Here is a 19655-nt window from a genome sequence, read left to right on the forward strand (position 1 = left end):
GAAACCACAAGAAGTGGTTTATGATTGATATATTGAAGTGCTACAGTTTGTGTGGTTTTACTGAAATATTGATATATGATTATCTATAGATGGCTATGGATGGCTATGTACATTTTGGAGAGTTCGCTATACTCAACTACGGCAGTTTTCCAGATAGTTGACTACTGCCGTGCTTTATTATGTGCATGGGCTAAGTGCAAGAATTCTCTGCACTGTTATACGTTATCATTACAGGAGGTGAAAGTGAGCTACTAATCATACTAATGATATCTTGTTTGATATCAATATTGTTGACGTATTTAAAGCGCTTTAGTTGGCTTTAGCCTCGACCTCTATGTTTTCAGCCTGCTCGGCTTCAACGACCTTAGGGTTGACGATCTTATCCAAGTATTGGTTCTTTTCCAAGTCCTGGTCATTATAGTTCTCGCCATATTCAATAAAATCAATGATGCTGTTGAAAGCTAATTCGGGACTTTTGAATCCGTCCTCGTAGCCTATCACCCTTTGGTAGATTTGTGGAGTGTTAGGGGAAACGAGTGCCTTTAACTCCGTTCCATGCAAATCTTTTGGCACCACGTAAGTTCTTACTTTCGACCAGTTCATGATATAGGTACCACTGGCGTTTAATTTACCGTAACCTGAAGATCCAGTACCCTTATAGTAGTGCTTGTTACCTTGCTTGGTGGTCAAAGGTGATCTCTTTGTTCCCAACTTGGTAATACCATACCATATCTGGCCGTCTCTAAAAGTTTGCCATGGTCTTCTTAAATTGCTCACAGCGGCCTGCTGGAAGTTGAGCACCTGTGAAGCTCTCATTTTTACCTAACTTTTCCTATTTGCTTGAGCAAACCTCTGTACTCACTGTCTTCTATTACACTGTTAACTGTAACTCTCTTCTTTGTTCTTTGAATAATTTTCAACCTACAATGAGAAAGTTGGTGCACGCACGCCAATTCCATTAGCCCATGGGCCGGCAGTATTCTGCAGGAAGCAGAGATAAGTAGATTAGTTTCAGCCATTGTAGCAAGCCCCATGGAATACAAAGAGCAAGAGTGAAACTTCAATGGATTGCTTCGTTGTTGCTTCTGGGAGTTTTGAAGGAGGATAACCACGAAATTTGGAGTTTTTTAAGCATAATTTTGCAATTTTGCCCGGTCCATAATGAGTATTCCAGAGAAACCCTCTAACACAGACGTATTCCCAGCCCAGCACGGTTATGCCGACATCTCGGTTAAAACCCAAAAGTACTCGGATGAACCTACGCCTTTCAAGAGCAAGCAGAACAAGGCGTCCGAGTTCCTTGCTGACCACTCCGACAAGGAGCACCAGAAGAAGTACGCTAAGCAAGCGTTTATGTTTATAATCAACAATTTCTGCCGTTAAGTTGGAGTTTTGGCACGGCGCATATCTCAAGTGTGTTCCATTTTTCCCTTAACTATGAAGGTCAAATAGGTTCTGTCCTCATTCAGCACGGAAAACCCCTAAAGATCCTTAGAAACAGTAGAAAGCTGATTTATATACACTGTATTTATGTATGTAATCTATAAAACGAGTCTACGCCAGTTGAAGTCGTTATTCCATATATGTCCTTGTTAACTATTTCAAAGTTTGCTGGATTTCCGGTCAATGGCCCTCTGTAGCAACTCCACTGTTTTATCAGCCATGCCATAACTGCCCTGGTAGCCACCACCACCGGCTCCATAGTTATGAATAAGCCATTTATGGTCCTTGTCCTGTTCGATACGTACGCCGCCTTCCCTGAAGGGACGTAAACCAACGTTTACTTTCACTATATCAATCGTCGTGGGGTTATTCTTGTAATTAGGGTCAATTAGCTCAGGAACGTACTTCACGGCTCTTTCGATGATTCTCTGCGTCATGGAGTCATCTACTTCAGTACTGCCATACTGTTCAAGAAAGCATCCTCCAATGATACAACCACCTTCCTTTCTAGGCATTAAATATAACATCTCATTTTCCTCAGGAAATCCCTCGACTGATACCTCACACTTGGCATTGTTTCTAACTAGAAGCACCTGTCCTCTAACTGGGAAGTTCCTTTTGGCATCTTTGAACCCCTTAATGTTCTTTGCGAGGAGTCCTGTGGCGTTAATCACGAAGTCGGCACGAGATGTATCTTCATGTACATATCTAGCTTCGTGAATGTCCTTGATACGCTGGATTCTCTTGATTTTGTTCCCTGCTGCTAGATTTTCTTGGAGTAGGTAGCTCAAGTAGATCGGAACGCTTATCACAACACCGTCAAATGAATAACCAAAAGACGTTCCCTTGGGCAATTCGATCTTGGGCGAAATCTGGAAATTACGAACGAAGTCCTTAAACCAAGGTATGTATTTCTCTTGTTTTCTTCCTTTGGCATCGAATTCCTTCTCAGTAACGAACGATTTGTTGGAAGTGATCCACACCCCTGACTTTGGTTCGTTGTGGGCCAATTCCAAGAACTTCAAGTATCCCGGTTTATCCAATTCCTGGAGATATGTGTCATTGTCATCAGCAAATGAATGCCAATTTGCTCCGGCAAAGGGCGATGTGTAGTCAATATGAATATCACCAGGAAGATGTTGGCCAACAATGGTTATATTGAAATCAGGATTCTTCCGCTTCAATTGTAGAGCGGACGTCAAGCCAACTACGCCAGCACCCAACACCACGATATTTGCACCCATTGTATGAAATTTCTTGCACCAGCTGTCAAGACCGGTAACACACTGACAGACTATCCAACTGACAATAGATAATTCCGACAAACACTAGCCACAACTACTTTCGTCTATTTTTACCATCTTCCATTATCATCGGGATCCTCCTACCACCTCAACGGAGATCGGGGCCTGTGTATAGCCTTGATGCTGGTATTGCTGCATTTGTCCAACGCATAAGCGTAGTGCGTATTTTGTGATGTCAGATCTCATAGTCAGTACAGTAGTGGAGGGTGACGGTAGAAGCCATGTAACGGCTTAGAGAAATGGGCTGGAATGTGCTGCAGTTAGAGTATTTTAGACCGGATCGGGTGGAAATCGGGAAATTGGTTGGCTTTTTAGTTGGATATGTGTCTGGGTTATGGCTTATGGTGCCCACCGTAGGTATGCTGGATAATGTCGTCTAGGAGCGATCTGGACGCACGTCAGAAAAGTAATCAACAGCAAGATTCAGTAGAGGCTCAAGAAAAACAGGGCTAGGTGTTTGCATACTCCCCTGACTATAGGCATATCAAGTCAATGCTGATCAATCCGGATATATGTAAATGGTGGTATACAAACAAAAAAGTCGTTGGTATTGCAAAGAATACCATAACTCCCAGTTTTTCTCCAACGGAAATTGGTACCCTGTAATTGTAACAATGAAACTATTATCATTCGGCTTCAGAGGTACTTTGCGAAGGCTGGTGATAACCGAATTCATTCCTGTTTATGGGGCTCCAAACGAATAATACTACCAGATTACTTCCACAGCTATTGTCTTGGGCTCGTCAAAATCTCACGACAAAAATGGCTGGTAGCAAAACTGGTGCGACAATAAAGTTGCAAAAAAAAATTCTGGGAGAGAAGAAGTTTTACAGCCAAATACAAGCAGCAACCCAGCCATCTAGTTGAAGCGAAGAGTATTTTGGTAGGAAATGGTGTTGTTAAGACTATTCTGAGAATATTTGTAATACAATGCAACATCAATGATCACTGATGGATAAAGCCAAGATAGCTGGATGTATAGGTACAAATGGTGGTATTGTCTCCGTTGACATTGACTTAGGGGCAGAGCTTTGACCGTTGGAAATTAATATATATAGAAGGAGGCTTCCAATTCAAAATATGTAATCTCAATTATGGTCCAATATTTACAGTCATTAATTCAGATCAAAACCCTTTGGGTAAACTTCACTTAGTCTTTCCTTTAAAAATATCACAACACCCACATTCTAACCACTTCGACATATTTCGCAAATCATCAAAATCTATACAATGATCTTTAAGAATATTTCCACGTTTGGTGCTATTCTCCTAACTTTGGGAAACACTATCGTGGCTGAAGATGTAACAATCACCGAGACAAAATACATTCCGAACCCATGTTTAAATGCCAAAGTTCAAAGTATTCTTCTGGACAATCCACCTGGCCTCACTAATGGAATACCTATAGTATTCGTGTATGTTGAGGACGTAGAACCAACGATAGAATATTCAACGGTCCTCGCTACTTCCCAAATAGAATATCCCGTGAGTGAGGATGTTACCTCTACAGAAATCGTATCCAAATGCGCTCTCTTTAGTTGCTCCACAACGACTTTAGAACACATTCAATCTACCATCTATATAACATCCGCCCAAGTTACTTACACCACCACTACACCAAAGCAAGCCGGCACAACATCAACAACTACGGCTACAACCGATCCAGATTTCTATCCAGATTCCGAAGTTGCATCGACTGACCCCGATAGTGAAAGATCACCTGGTACCGATCCATCTCCAGCGGACCCAATACCCACTACTTCAGCAGATACACTAGTGCCTGCAAGTCCAACTTCCCGTAAAAAGTCAACAATTTACCAATACGAGACAGAGACTACCGATATTTTCAGACATGCCACTATTACTAAATCAGCCCCTACAACAACCAAGACAATTTTCAGCGCAACAACAGTTCCAAGTACATTGTACAAGCCTAGCACATCCATTGAATCAATAGCCAGTACTTTGAAAGATCCCTTAATCACGGGGGCCCCTATCAGTAAGGAAAATGAACACATCATTGACACTGATCAGTACTCCGAGCCTCTCACTATCTCCGAGATTAAGAAAGCAAAATTTTCTAACACTTCAGACCCCACCGATTCAACTTTAACATTTGCCTCAAATGGAACTGAATTATCTCAAATCCTTGCTGCACCCATTACTACAAGTACTATAGACTTGAGAATTTCCTCTTCACAAGCGTCGACCAGAGTCGCTTCGGTGCCAACCATGTATTCCAATGACTCATTGTCAGAATCATTCTCTGAACTCTGGACTCTCTCGTCGTCTTCGATTTCAGAATCCTCTTTCTTATCAATTTCAGAGCTGTCTATAGCCTCTAGCTCCGAGACACTTTCAAGTTCCGAATTCTTTTCAAGCAGTCTGTCTGATGTTGTATCTAGTTCAAGCTCGACCTTATCTAGCTCGATCGTTTCTAGCTCGGATATGTCACACAGCAAATCAACGACTGAAGTAAAGGAAACTCCAGGACCTGAGGCTGAACAGTGCTACAGTGGAGACTTATTTAAGGTAATTTCTACTTCTACGCCTTTGTCAGTCTTTCAAAGGGATGAGTTGCCATTGAGTATTCCAGAAGGCGTTTCAAATGATGGTGTGCCATATGAAACAAACAAATTCTATGCCAATTTGTTTTTGGGTGATCAAACAAATATGATTTGGTCGTATCCTTATGGTTTATACTGGAAAAAGGTAGACTATTATGGATTTGGAGTACAGCACACCAATGTTTCGGATAGGGTATTTGGCTCTTCAAATACTAATAATGAAGGCGTTGCCTCTTACTATTTTAACCCAACGAATAATGCTGAATTGCTTCTTTCTGCTACTTCATTGTCTGAAAGCTCAAATTATATGGGTGTCACTGAAATGAAGAGTATGTCCGCCTTAGTAACTTTATCGGCCAACCCTGGAGATAAAGAAAATTACATCGAAATTCCAGTTGTTCAAGGTATGGGATTTGTCACTGGTGTCTACCATGGAAATATGGTGCCATTGTTGAACACGTTGTATGGTGTCAATGACTTGACTCAAGAAACATCTGCTGCTTTGCCATCCTCTATCTTAAAATACCGTGCAACTTTGTTCAATGGTGTTCAGTGGTTGATTTACATAACTCTTCCTAATGCTTCTGACGATTTCAAGTTGAAGGCAGAAAACCCTTTCAACCTCGAAGGTTCCAAAGCTGTGGATGGTCTTATCATACAACTAGCTGTTGCTCCAGAACATCCTGGCTTAGAAGGCTTTTATGATGAATCTGCTGGTCAATATGTTGTTGGTGCCTCTATCCAAGGTTCCGTTTCTTGCGATAGTTCTGCTCAGTACAGCTTTGTTTATTCATCAGTCGGTACTTCTTCTTGTGGATACCCAATCGTTTTTGCCTTGCCACATCATGTTGAATCTTTAACAGGAGCAACAAGATTGACCTCCACGGGTATCAAGTTAGCTTCTACCACCAAGGGTGATATGTACGGTTATTTGACAAACGAGTTGACTATGTCAGAATCTTTAGAAACCGATATTCAATTCTTACCTTGGGTCCAAGGAATGAAGAATGGGTTGACGTACACAAGTGATCAACTTAAATTATTGGCACAGAGCGCAAACTCTGAATTGGCTGTTGATATTGCTGGTACAGTTGCCTCCATGCATTCCACTTACTATTCTGGTAAAGTGATTGACAAATATTCTTACATTCTCTTGGTCGTTAGTGAGATCCTCAAAGATGAAAATGTTACTAATTCGACGTTGGCCGCTTTGAAAGAAGCCTTTGAGCCATTCTTCCAGAATAAGCAATACTATCCATTCATCTATGATACCAAATTTGGCGGTCTTACCTCTTCTGCGTCCCAAGGTGGAGACACTGGAGCAGAGTTCGGTTCTGGATACTACAATGATCACCACTTCCATTACGGTTACTACGTCCATGCAGCTGCTGTCATTGGATACATTGACAAAAAGCAAGGTGGTACATGGGCCGAAGACAATAAGGAGTGGGTTAACACATTGATCAGAGACGTCGCTAACCCTTCTGAAGAAGACACTTACTTCCCAGTTTCTAGAATGTTTGACTGGTTTGGAGGTCACTCTTGGGCCGCCGGCTTATTTGCCAGTGGTGATGGTAAAAACGAAGAATCGAGTTCGGAGGATTACAACTTCGCCTATGGTATGAAGATGTGGGGTCTGGTCATTGGTGACAACTCGATGGAATCAAGAGGTGACTTGATGTTGGCTATAATGTCAAGAGCTATGAACAAATACTTCTATTACAAGAGTGACAACGTTGTTGAACCAGCTGAAATTTTACCAAATAAAGTCAGTGGTATTTTCTTTGAAAACAAGATTGCTTATACAACATATTTTGGTTCTCCTGACCAGAACCCTGAATATGTCCACGGTATCCACATGTTACCTATCACCCCCGCATCATCATTAATTAGAATTCCATCGTATGTTCAAGAAGAATGGAGAGATCAAGTTTCTACGTTTATTGGCAAAGTTAACAGTGGATGGACTGGTATTTTGAGACTTAACCAGGCTCTTTATGATGCAGCTACATCCTACTCCTTTTTTTCATCTGATTCTTGGTCTACCAACTATTTGGACAATGGTCAAAGCAGAACCTGGAGTTTGGCTTTTTCTGGTGGTATTTCTAACTCTCTCTGATCTAATTCTTTGACCCAGTCATCAGAGTTGTATTAACACGAAACCCATTAAATTTTATTGTATATTATTTATTGTATATTAGTTTTAATGAATGCAAAACGATTTTCTTGTACAGCTGAAAATGAAGAATCTCCATATAGTTAAGAAAAGCGTGCAAAAAATTAAAATATCCCCAAGTAAATTCTTCAGAATTCAAGGTTTTTCCATGAAACTTTCTAAAACCTTCACCAACTGCACCAATTTCACCATAGACAATATTAACATCTCTTTCACAATTAATAAACAACAATCGCCTACTTCACTTTTATACTACCCACCTCTCTTTCTACCTTCGCTCTTTCTGTCACACAAACGAGATTTTTGGAGGCTATCGAAAGTTCGCACAAGAAAAATAAAACTACACAACTTTAACCTCCCTGAAAGAAATCAGAAATACCCTTCTTGTTCTATCAGTGGTATCAACTAGTTGATGATTGAGACATGTTTTCATTCGCTAAGAAACTCGTAGATCGACTTGAAGGTACTTCAAGCCACTCCGAGGCGGAGTACAATTCTTATTTCAAAAATGGATTGCAATTGAACAATAAGGGCTATGGTTTGCGTGTGTTGAATGTAGCACCACAATCAACAGCACACAAGCATGGGTTCGAGTCGTGGTTCGATTTCATCATTCGTATCAATAACCATGAGCTCCCAATGCTCAACCCGTCATTATCCACATACTCGTACAGCATCAATGAGGACGGATCAATAAACTACGGTGGAAATGCTACACAAGAACAAGTTGGAGCCGTCAATTTCGACTTACTCTTAAAGGAGATCACCAACATCTTCAAAACCGAAAAGACACTTGTTCTCGACGTCTGGAGCGCCAAGGGTGGAGTAGTGAGACAAATAGCACTTCCACTCACAGAATTTGTTGCACCAGAGGGAGAAACGGCCTCCGATTCTACAGTTCAAAAGTTGTACACTAACAACTTTGCTCTGTTGGGTTTGACCTTGGAATCGCAGCATTTGAGCTCAGCAACTTACGTATGGAGAATTTTGGCGTCACACCCGGGTTCTCCTGCTTTTGTTTCTCAGTTAATTCCTTACTCAGACTATATCATAGGGTGTGATTCCGCCTACCCAGACGAACCAGATGGAAGAGGATTACTTGCACAAGGAGGAGAATCATTGTTGAGCAGAACAGTTTTGAGCTACTATAATAGCCACTATTCATTAACACAAGATGACAACATTCCTATTACTTTGTATGTGTATAATCATGACTACGATATCTTGCGCCCAGTTACAGTCAACCTTTCCAGATCTTGGGGAACCGGACAGAACAAGGGGTTACTTGGTTGTGACGTCGGCTACGGCTTACTCCACAGAATCCCAGAAGTGGTTGGAAAATTTGAGAACAATGAATTAACCGACGATGTTTTATTTGAGTCCAACCAAAACATCGGTTACGATATACCAGTTACCCAGAGTGAAAGCCCTGAGGTCGACAATGAAAAGATAATAAATCCAATGGCAAATGCACCACCTCCATTCATTCCCCAGGCCAACACGACTGGCCCTCCTGTCCGCTCGGGAGCATCTAAAAAGAAGAAGCATCCAGCTGCGAATGTTGCAGCCCTTGATGGCCTAAACGATTATATGAACGAAGAGTTGGCTAAATCGAAGGAGATGGACAGCCAGGCTGCAAATAGCGCCAGTGTTGATACCTTACCTCCACCACCTCCAAAATCTACTTAGCAAATGTAGCTTAACAATAATAAACATTATATTGTTGATATAAGCCGTAGTAAGATATTAAGAACAATTGAAAGATTCAAGAAGATTAAATGCAAAAAAAATCAATGCCCACTGCCGGAATCGAACCGGCGATCGCTCCATTACGAGTGGAGCGCCTTACCACTTGGCCAAGCGGGCACGATTTCGAGTAAATTTGACAGAAAGACAATCGTGAATCGTAGTTCACGTGATTTTCGAATTTTTGAAAATTTAAATTTTAGTTCATTTATAAATAACTTGCCAATGTGGTAATTTGAAGTGGTGGAATGTTTGCCTGATTTGGGGTGGTGCTAATGGAGGTGTTACTACATAAACACAACCTGAAGTGGTGTTACAAATAGAGGTATAATTTTCATTTTAGACGAATGAGGTGCGCCAATTCCGGGGTAGAAGCTGCCTCCTCCTTTTTGTCATATCGCGTTAGTATATGCATCAAGTACATCACCGACTTCTGCAAACCAGACCTCTTGCAAGCTTACCTCGTGTCCTAGCTATAAATAGCCTATTCAACACCAGCATAAGCAACCCATTTTCTCGCCACACATGAAAAAAATCCCTCCACCCAGAATATGCCCATGACGTATGTCAAACAGTATAATCTCACGACCTCTCTGTTTCTACTGCGAAAAGATGCAAAATATGCATCCTGTACAGTGAACGATCATTGTTCGTCATTATGCAATTACTCATCATTAATTTTATAGTCGTGCTTTAGTGTGGATGTGGTGGAAGGTGGACAGAATACATTCAGTAAAGCTGGGGCTTAATATAGTTAAACGAAAGAAGACCGTGGAAATTGTCCAAAGACTCTCGGTAGGAAAAGGAAATGTGTAGTGAGTATTGATTTTCTTTTCTCAAGAAAAGAATTTCAACTAACTTTCTTTCCTTTTTTCTTAGACTATTCTTACTACTCTCAACCGGTCTACACTCCCTTTCTTTCTCAACTCCGTTGCATTTCATCAACCGGTAGTAACTATTAATAAATTATTTGGCTGCGCTCCGTAATTTTTTCCATATCTTTTAAATTACGAGGAGGTGAAAAATATTGTTAGGGACACAGGGATTATTAGTGACATTAACTTCACTAGCCAGTTTAAATATTAGATAAGTGGCTGTTTTCGCTTCTGAGATAACTGCTCTGTATGAAAACGCTAAGCGAGCTCTTTATCTAACATCACTATTGCAAAAATGGCACCCCAGACTAAGCTCACGTTCAGGGAGCAGATGAAAGGATTCCCCGTTTGGCAGATCGTAGTCATTAGTATCATCCGTTTCTCGGAACCCGTTGCATTCACATCGCTTTTCCCCTATGTCTACTTCATGATCCGTGATTTTGGCATTGCCAAGAAGAAAGACGATATCGCTACTTACTCAGGCTATCTCTCGGCCTCGTTTGCATTCTTCCAGTTCATGTGCTGTGTCCAGTGGGGACGTGCTTCTGACCGTATAGGAAGAAAGATTGTCCTTTTGATAGGTTTAGCTGGAACTTCGTTTTCATTGATCCTTTTTGGATTTTCCAAGAACTTCTATGTGGCCCTCTTTGCAAGATCCATGATGGGGATGTTGAACGGCAATATAGCCGTGCTCAGAACTGCAATTGGAGAGATTGCAACAGAAAGAAGACACCAAGCTATGGCTTTCTCGACTCTTCCTTTGCTTTGGAATGTTGGTTCAGTCATTGGTCCTATGATCGGTGGATCAAAATACCTTACGAGACCAAAAGGAAATCCAATTTACGATGCACCATCATCATTCATTTTGAAACAAGTGACTATGGCCATTTCAGAAGATGGAGGAATCTTTGGCAAGGACAGCTTCTATGAGAGGTTCATCACCGCCCACCCCTATGCATTATCCAACATCGTTGTAGCGGTATTCTTATGGCTCAGCATGCTCGTAGGATTTTTGTTCTTAGAAGAGACCCATGACAGATTCAAGAAGAGGAGAGACAGAGGCCTTGAAATTGGAGATTTTATCTTAAGACGTTTTGGATTTAATCCTCCGGTTAGGCCATGGCAGAAAAAGAATGTGTCGACTTCTGCCAAGAAGGTCGCAGTTGCAACCCCTGTAGTCTCATCATTAACTGAATCTAGCGCTAATGCTTTGGATTCTGATGACGAAGACGCCAATGAGGTAACCCCATTCAATAGACCACACCACCCTTATTCAGCTGAACGCGATAGTGATGGTGACTCCATTGAGTCAATTGAGTCCACAGGACTACTTCTTCCTAGAAGATACTCACAGGCCCTTGTTCGTAGATATTCCTCGAACCAAATTGGTCCAGTGATTTCCCACGTCACAACGAACTTCGATAATGAGTCTATAATCACGACCAATGCACAGGGATTCAACAGAGAGATATTCACAAGGCCAGTCATTCAGACAATTACAGTCAACTTCCTTACTTCATTTCACAACATTGTGTATTCAGAGTTCTTACCAGTGTTATTGGCTGGAGATTTGATGGTCGATAAACTTAAGTTTCCATTTACCATTAAAGGTGGATTTGGATACGAGTCTAGTACGATTGGTACACTATTGTCTACAACTGGTTTAATAGGTGGACTTGGTATTTTGTTCATTTATCCCATCATTGATCGTAACTTTAAGACTATCAACGCTCTCAGAGCATCTGCTTCGATATTCCCTTTCACCTACATAATATTACCCTACCTAATTTTTACCTTACATTCTTATAACCCAGCAAGACCAGAGTGGTTAACGACATTTTCGTTGTATCTCTTGTGTTGCACGAACTCATTCTTCGGATCTATTGGGTTCCCTAACATTTTAATTTTGATCCATAGAGCCTCTCCAGCAAAGCACCGTGCTTTCATTAATGGACTGGCTTTGAGTCTTTCTTCATTGGCAAGATGTATTGGTCCAGTTCTCTGGGGATATATAATGTCATTTTCTGAGAAGTATGCAGTTGGCGAGGTTTCTTGGTTCTTATTGTCATTGTTATCAGTATGCTGCTGTGTCCAAGCATACTTTTTCATGGACGATTATGAGGAAGACTTGAAAGACCCTCTATCAGAGGCGGTTAGCGAAGAAACTGATACTGTCTAAATGTGCTACTCTCTTAAACAATCTGAAAGTGTATTTATAATTCCTTTAACAATTCCTATAATAAAACATTAATTATAACTATAGAAGTAGTAAATTTACCGAAGTACATCCTACTATTCAAGGGCGGCTTTTACAACTAGCACATGGAAAGACTCGACAAGACTAATGTTAATCAATTCGTCTACATCGTGGTCAAACAACAAGTCGGAATAATTAGTAGCAAACTGATGTTCTCTAGTGTTGTTGTTCACAATGATGAATATTTCATTGGCCACGTTTGGATTGATCTTGAGAATTTCATTACGGTAATTGGTCGATTGCTTGATGTAAGTAATACTCAAGTTTATGTTCTGACTTTGCTCCAACAATAATTTCTTGATAGCACTTTCAAACTTATCTGAAGAAGGGGAGGACAGGCCTGAAGTCTTAATGAAAATGTTTACTTGCTTTAAGGCACTGTTGTCGTTGACCAACTGGTGAGTGAGTTGAATCGACAACAAATCACTTGAAGTCAAAAAATTATCATGTGTAAGGACAAGATTAACTGTGGTCAAATCGATAATACTTCTGAAAGTCAGATCTTCGCCTTGTACAAAGCTGACTCCACCCTTAACTTCCTTACTTTCCTTAATCGATTTGAGCTTGTTGCTTGGTTCATTAATTATCAACAATCCCATATTCGATTTGCATTGCTGAAACAATCTCTTGTATAAATTGTAGTCATCACTTTCAGAAGATAATTGGTTCAATTTAATGCTACTGATCAACAAGTCCGAAGACTCAGATATTTGATCATTTATGGACAAGACCTGATTTTTAGAAGTTGTCAATATGGACTTTGAGGAACAGGTAATGCCTAACATTTCACTGAAAGCCCTTATGATAGATAAAATGGAGTAAGAATTATTATACTCGGATTCGTTAACCGGGCTCTCTTGATTATCCTCGTAGAATTGACTAGAAGAGGCTTCTAAAAGATGGGATGTTCTAGAAGTAAATTCACGTAAGTGAACAGCCTTAATATCAGTGTCAACAGCACTAAAGCTCTTGATGAAAGTCATCATATATGAGATAGTGTCAATTCTCTTCAACAATAACACAATCTTTGAGACCTTATACGATTTTAATTCTTCAATATCATATTTTCCAAAGGCTCTAGAGTCATCATCATCCACTTCATCCAATAAATGTATTGAATCAGAAGTGGCTGAGCTCTCAATAGGCTTGCCATCCCAGCTGATTTCGCCCTTGATGAATCTGTCTCTCTTCTCTCTATATGACACAGGGTAGACCCAGAGAGCGAGTGGTGTTGTAGCAAAAGTAGTGATAAGAGCCATAACAATGAACATGGAGTAGACTCTTCTGGAAATAATACCAGCATTCAACCCAACAGTTAATACGACAATCTCAACAATACCCTTACAGGACATAAGTACACCAACTGCAAGTGATTCTCTCCACAATAAACGGTTCATCTTTGCAGAAATGAAACCACCGAATATTTTACCAACCATGGCAAGAGCAATGAGACCAATGGTGTAAGCCCAGTCGATACCGTGGTTCAATAAACCTAAGTTGACATTCAATCCAGACAAGGCAAAGTAGAGAGGTATCAACACAACATGAACCAAATCTTCAAGCTTCTCTGTGATTCTAATCACGTAGCCGTTGTCTCTAGGAACGATGACACCAACCATAAAAGCACCAAAAATAGGATGAACACCAATGATATCTGTGTAGAAAGCAGAAATGAATACGGTAACGATAATAAACATCATGGAGATCTGAGAAGGTTCACCGGAAGTCAAGTCATTTGTGAACTTACGCAATAAGAACTTCATTGCCATTCTGATAGGATAGCATAACAATAAGAACCAAGCGACTGTCAACAATAAGATGTATAATGTATTAATACCCTTTGACGAGTTGGCCAATGTCACTGCTAAGGCCAACAAGATCCAACCGGTCAAATCATTGGTGATACCAGCAGCCAAAACAATAGTTCCGACTCTATCGCCGATCAAGTTCAATTCTGTCAAAATACGAGCCAAAACTGGGAAAGCTGTGATACACATGGCCACGGCAATGAAAACCATGTAGGTAGTGAACTTGATTTCTGGTTGAGTTGGATCATTTTCTCTGTATTGGTCGTAAATACCCTTTGCAATGGCACATCCCAAGGCGAAAGGAACCGCCATATTGATCAAACCGACGGTAATAGCAGCACGGAAATTCTTCTTGATGAAAGTGATGTCGACTTCCAAACCGATGATGAACAAGAACAAGATGATACCAATGTTGGCAAACAAGGTCAAACCTGGAATCGACGTTGGAGGGAAGCACTTTTCAGTGAAATGAGGGATACGGCCCATGACTGAAGGTCCTAAAAGGATACCAGTGATGACCTCTGCAATGACCCTTGGTTGTTGTAACTTCTTGAGGGGGTAGTGGATGATGTAGGCAAGTAGGATGATGAACACCGCTTGGAACAAGAAGATGGTGTATGGGGTGCTGGCGGAGTAAACCAAGGGGTTTCTGCCTGCCACGACACCGGCAACGGTACTAGTGTCAACGGCCATTTTGGATTGAAATGGTGAAGATGGCTTGTTATGCGTAAATGGTAGTCTCCGCTTTCAAATTAAGTCAACAGCGATGTAAAGCCAGAAGGAGAGCAAAACCAGTGAAACGCTTCAACAAAAGAACGAGAATAACCTGACGTATACAAAATCTATGAAGATCTTATATTTATATAAAAATAAGGAACCAACTTGAAATCCAGTAAGGGAAGAAAATATCGTGGTCACAAAGAGAGTATCACAGGAAAGTTAGTGATACAACAAAACAACTAGTACTAATCTGCCACGATTCCCACTACTAAAACTATTACTATTACTATTACTCTGATAATAAAAGTAGTAATAAATAATAATAATTATGATTATAATAAGAAGAAATAATTATAATAATTATAATAAGAATAATAATAACAGTAGTAATAATAACAGTAATACTCTATAACAGTTAAACTATATAACAGTTATACAATATTAACACAATAAAAATATTAATAGTAATAGGAATTATAATTGTTAAAATTGAAGTCAATACAAAGGAACCATGTGTAGCCCAGACCTCTTTTATTCTTGGACGAAGACTGACATTCCAGAGAGAAGCATTCCTGATGGTAGTATATACAGATACGATCTCAGCCTCATTTGACAGCATAGGAGGTGTTACATATGTGAGGAGAGATTGAGATTGAGATTCATGGGCGTGTCAAAAGAAGTAATGTCGCATAGAACCAGTGTGGGGATGACGTAGTGGGCGATTTGCGACGAGGTGGAACGGTACAAGGCTGAAGTGGGAGGGTTACGGGTTGTGGGCATTGTCCAGAGAAAAGGTACGGTGAAGGTGGTGAGGTGGTGAAGATGAGCACTGGGTGGAGATTACGTAGACGAGACGAGGGAAAATGCTTCTCTGAAACTGGCCAATATGGCCGAAGACTGGTAATCAAAAAGATGGGCGCAAGAAGTTAGTAGTAAGTGAAAATATATATAGCTTTTTTTATTTTTTCTTATTCCAGAATTTTTACTATTACGGCTAGCAAGAAGTGATCTCCCTAGTTTGGCTGATTCCTGGTTATGGTATTATCACCTGACATATCACATATCACATATCACATAATAAACTATACAACGAATCATACTTCAACATGTCATATCTATCTTCTCGCGTATGCGACATCACTTATCTTAAAAATCAGAATACTTCCACGGTCTCACTTCCAAGCATTCACAAATACAATACACCACTTACTGACACATACAGTACACTACTCTCACAACAGTCAACGCGTATTTCTATTGTCTTTCGTTTCTCTCTGTGCAATTCATTACTTCTCATTCCTGTACAAGATAAGCGCGGAAAAAATACGATTTGCCAACGTGTTGTAGAGTAGCGACTGAGTAGTTCGATAATGGAATGTGCAATGTTAAGAGAAAAGGGTTGTTGAAAACGGAGTTACAAATTAAGGCGCTAAGGAAGAACAGGTCTCTGAACTGGATTTCAAGTAAATACACAGACGCGTCCTCAATAAAATGCCAGAAAATGGCGGGGAAATGGCTGTGCCAAGCATCCTGGATGGACCTGAGTCCATGATTGTGACCACGTTAGGTATGTTCATCATCGATGAAAACCAATACCCAGAGTCCTGGAATAGAAAGACCGAACACAATATTGTAGGCGGCGGGGGACCATATGCTATTGTAGGAGCCAGAATCATCGCAGGAGCGAAATACGGAACTAGGGTGAGTGGAATAATAGACAAAGGCAGCGATTTCCCTGATTCAGTTCAAAATCAACTATCATCTTGGCAATCGGGAATTGTCTTCAGAGAAGATCCCACACGATTGACTACCAGAGGAATAAACAAGTACGATGAAAATGACATAAGACACTTTGAATATAAAACGCCTAAAAAAAGAATCGAGGTGGAAGACATTTTAGAGTTCCCTGTATTGAGATCTTCAAAGTGCTTCCACTTGATCTGTTCCATTGACAGATGTGACTCTATCATAAGTTTACTCAATGAGAAATTAGACCACAAGCCCGTATATATATATGAACCATTACCAGACGACTGCGTTGCTGAAAACTTTGAGAAATTGACTAAGTTACTCCCCAAGGTCCATATCTTTACTCCGAATCTTGATGAAGCGTGTGCTCTTCTGGGGGTAAAGGAGCTTCCTTCAACCACAAATGGATTACAAGAAGTGTCCAGTCGCTTCAAAAAATATTTGAAACTCGACAATTCAGGAACTATTCTTAGGTGTGGTGCTCTAGGATGTTATATCCATACCTTGGAAGATTACCGTATATTGCTTCCAGCTTACCATACAGATCAGAACAAAGTTATAGACGTCACCGGAGGCGGAAATTCATTCTGTGGTGGATGTATTGCAGGGTTCTTTCTTTCAGGAGGAAATTGGCTCATCGCTGGCATCAGTGGGAATTTGGCTAGTGGTTGTGTCATTGAAAGACTAGGAATGCCCGGAAAGGATGCTGAAAGTGAAGAATGGAATGGCCTTACACTTTCCGAACGTATAGACGTCTACTTTAAGAATAACTCAGACCTACTACAGAGTTCAGATAGATCGTCATTCTCTTGGATATAGATATAATAGACTTAAATTATTTATTTAAAATAATACAAAAATGCAAACGTAATTCATTAGATGCAAAAAGTTTCGAAGTAAAGTTTATGCCTGGTTCTGAGGAGTAGTATCATTTGATGCAAAACTGTCATCCCTATTAGAAGTCTCGGAAGATTTCTTCTCATTGTCGCTATTGTAAGCTGTGTTATTAGCTGGTGATGTCGAACTTTGGGGAGATGAAGCTTCATTTTTAGTTACCTCCTTAATGCTTTCTTTGTAGACGTTACGAGGAACATTGTCCTCGTGGTACAACCGTCTTAATAATTCCTTCTCGTCTGTCCAACTTCTCATTTTTTTGCCGTAAATATACAAGGGAATGGCAAACAAGCTGACAAAGAGTTGGATGCAACCATAGGTAATGAATGCCGTTCTTTGTGATCTGGCATGAATGAAATCGATGTTAAATAATGAAAAAATGAAACCCATAAAATTCTTCAAAAAGTTAAAAGATACCAAAGACTCAGCGGCAAACATTTTATAAGAGTCAACGGTAAAAGTAATTGCGGTAGTACTAGCCATGGAAGAACCAAAACTCAAACAGCCAAAGAATATCACCGGACCAATCCACAAGTCTTTCACGTCAGAGGACCATCCAAATCCAATTAGCCCGAAGGAAATAAAGAAAGTAGCAGGGATGATCATGAGTAATCTGAATTCGGGTTCGTATACACCATTGTTTTTTGCAATCATAAAACGAGTGAGTCTATCACTAACAAGGCCGGCTGTAAGTGAGCCTAGGATTCCTCCAACAAATGGTGACACATAAAACAATCCCACAGTTTGCTGGTCATATCCATAACCTTCACCTCTAAAAGTTTCTGAAATTGTTTCTGAAATTACAATCAACCAAACGACTGCAAAACAGTATATAAATGAGCCGAAAAGAACGGAAGGGTAAGTGTACAACACGAAAGGTCTGAGGGCAACCATCCACCAGCTGTCTATGGTATGTCTTCCGGAATATAATGCAATTTCTTGAGCATAGGTTTGTTTTACTGCATGCTCGTGAGTTTTCTGTGATTCTAACTCTAAGTTAGTGATTCCAACGGGATCAGAGTTGATATTTCCTGTGTTGTTTATAGACGAAGAAAGACTCTCCAAATCAAGCACGTTATTAGTGGAGGGTCTTGCCAATGCGAAGGCATTTGGTCTTTGCTCTGGAGGGTGGTAAGTTTTTACAGCTTTAGCTGCTTCGGACTCCAATTGAGATCTCTTATTTGGAGTTGGCGATCTATCCCAGAAGGTATCAGGTACAAATAAGAAAGTCATTATAAGTGTTCCTCCTAAGAACATTGCTTGGATCCAGAATAACCAATGTCTATCCAAATATTGAAATACTAAACCGGAGAGCAAGGGAATAATGTTCTTACCTCCCAACATTAACATGGTATAGATTCCGACTCGGTAGGCTCTTTCATGGGCAAAGTAAATCTCGGCGATTGTAGAACTGGGCAAACACTCGGTTGGTGAAGCTCCAAAACCGGTCATAACTCTGGCACCCATCAAACTGCCGAAGGACTTCGATGCTCCTCCCCAGATTGAACCGAGAAGGAAGAGCAAGATTCCGAAAAGGTATACTAGACGTTTTCCGTAGAGCACGGCTGTTGGACTGGCGAAAACCGAGCCCACACCAAGTGATAACATGAACCCACCAACAAGGTACGACACCGTGGCCAATTTTTTGTCGAATTCGACTTCAAGAGCGTTCATTCCAGCAGCCAATAACGGCGACTGACCACCTCCAAGGAAACTCTGGAATCCAATTGTTAGAAGCATGAGATCACGCTTCCATACTGGCCAGTTGAGTGGGTCGTTGGGACTATCGTGAGGCTGTGGTACTAGTAAAACACCGGTATCGGTTCGTTTCACGGTGAGTGATTCTCGGTGAGACGAAAGGACATCTTGGTCTTCGGAGTGCCCTTTGGAAGCGGTATCGTGGGGGTCGTCCATCATGATGACGGTTCCGGTAACCTCCGTTACCGAAGGTTGTTTAATACCAAGACCTGACGGCATGACTGAGGTTGATGACTATGAATTTGTAAAGCAATGGACTGAGCTCGGTGAAACTGAAATAGCCAAAAATAGGCAACACTACGACGGTAACGACGACTAAATAAACCACCTATACCTACAATTTCAAACGGGTTTCTGT

The 19655-nt window shown here is 40.7% G+C and overlaps 9 protein-coding genes and 1 non-coding gene across 10 annotated transcripts; 5 read left to right on the forward strand and 5 right to left on the reverse strand. All coding sequences in view use genetic code 12, as the record gives it.

Annotated features, from left to right (window-relative positions):
- Positions 1–59: 59 nt before the first annotated feature.
- MRPL27 (mitochondrial 54S ribosomal protein mL41) lies at positions 60–856 on the reverse strand. Its single transcript, XM_064916550.1, has one exon. The coding sequence runs from the start codon at positions 814–816 to the stop codon at positions 310–312; it is 507 nt and encodes a 168-aa protein (XP_064775860.1). The 5' UTR covers positions 817–856; the 3' UTR covers positions 60–309.
- Positions 857–1495, forward strand: RJT20DRAFT_139163 (uncharacterized protein; the record flags this gene model as incomplete). The annotated part of the gene is made up of 2 exons (XM_064918605.1): positions 857–1349; positions 1453–1495. Exons 1-2 carry the CDS (start codon positions 1162–1164, stop codon positions 1493–1495), a joined length of 231 nt encoding a protein of 76 aa, XP_064775861.1. The 5' UTR covers positions 857–1161.
- On the reverse strand, positions 1493–3080 carry DAO1 (Dao1p). Its single transcript, XM_064919437.1, has one exon. The coding sequence runs from the start codon at positions 2685–2687 to the stop codon at positions 1602–1604; it is 1086 nt and encodes a 361-aa protein (XP_064775862.1). The 5' UTR covers positions 2688–3080; the 3' UTR covers positions 1493–1601.
- Positions 3081–3977: 897 nt separating this feature from the next.
- ENG1 (endo-1,3(4)-beta-glucanase) lies at positions 3978–7433 on the forward strand (the record flags this gene model as incomplete). The annotated part of the gene is made up of 3 exons (XM_064921485.1): positions 3978–4433; positions 4554–5032; positions 5132–7433. The coding sequence occupies 3 exons, from the start codon at positions 3978–3980 to the stop codon at positions 7431–7433; spliced, it is 3237 nt and encodes a 1078-aa protein (XP_064775863.1).
- A 439-nt stretch (positions 7434–7872) lies between these two features.
- RJT20DRAFT_125654 (uncharacterized protein) lies at positions 7873–9201 on the forward strand. Its single transcript, XM_064916551.1, has one exon. It carries the CDS (start codon positions 7914–7916, stop codon positions 9177–9179), a length of 1266 nt encoding a protein of 421 aa, XP_064775864.1. The 5' UTR covers positions 7873–7913; the 3' UTR covers positions 9180–9201.
- Positions 9202–9284: 83 nt separating this feature from the next.
- On the reverse strand, positions 9285–9356 carry RJT20DRAFT_t40. The gene has a single exon. It is a non-coding gene; the product is annotated as a tRNA-Thr (tRNA).
- A 936-nt stretch (positions 9357–10292) lies between these two features.
- On the forward strand, positions 10293–12346 carry RJT20DRAFT_26521 (uncharacterized protein). Its single transcript, XM_064919439.1, has one exon. It carries the CDS (start codon positions 10407–10409, stop codon positions 12288–12290), a length of 1884 nt encoding a protein of 627 aa, XP_064775865.1. The 5' UTR covers positions 10293–10406; the 3' UTR covers positions 12291–12346.
- RJT20DRAFT_26520 (K(+)/H(+) antiporter) lies at positions 12347–15090 on the reverse strand. Its single transcript, XM_064919438.1, has one exon. The coding sequence runs from the start codon at positions 14867–14869 to the stop codon at positions 12404–12406; it is 2466 nt and encodes an 821-aa protein (XP_064775866.1). The 5' UTR covers positions 14870–15090; the 3' UTR covers positions 12347–12403.
- A 1209-nt stretch (positions 15091–16299) lies between these two features.
- Positions 16300–17494, forward strand: MAK32 (Mak32p). Its single transcript, XM_064916552.1, has one exon. The coding sequence runs from the start codon at positions 16388–16390 to the stop codon at positions 17462–17464; it is 1077 nt and encodes a 358-aa protein (XP_064775867.1). The 5' UTR covers positions 16300–16387; the 3' UTR covers positions 17465–17494.
- A 1-nt stretch (position 17495) lies between these two features.
- On the reverse strand, positions 17496–19604 carry HOL4 (Hol4p). Its single transcript, XM_064919440.1, has one exon. The coding sequence runs from the start codon at positions 19514–19516 to the stop codon at positions 17549–17551; it is 1968 nt and encodes a 655-aa protein (XP_064775868.1). The 5' UTR covers positions 19517–19604; the 3' UTR covers positions 17496–17548.
- Positions 19605–19655: the final 51 nt, after the last annotated feature.

The sequence above is a fragment of the Scheffersomyces xylosifermentans genome (genome assembly GCF_036884685.1).
Source record: "Scheffersomyces xylosifermentans strain CBS 12540 chromosome Unknown RJT20scaffold_2, whole genome shotgun sequence".
NCBI lineage: Eukaryota > Fungi > Ascomycota > Pichiomycetes > Serinales > Debaryomycetaceae > Scheffersomyces > Scheffersomyces xylosifermentans.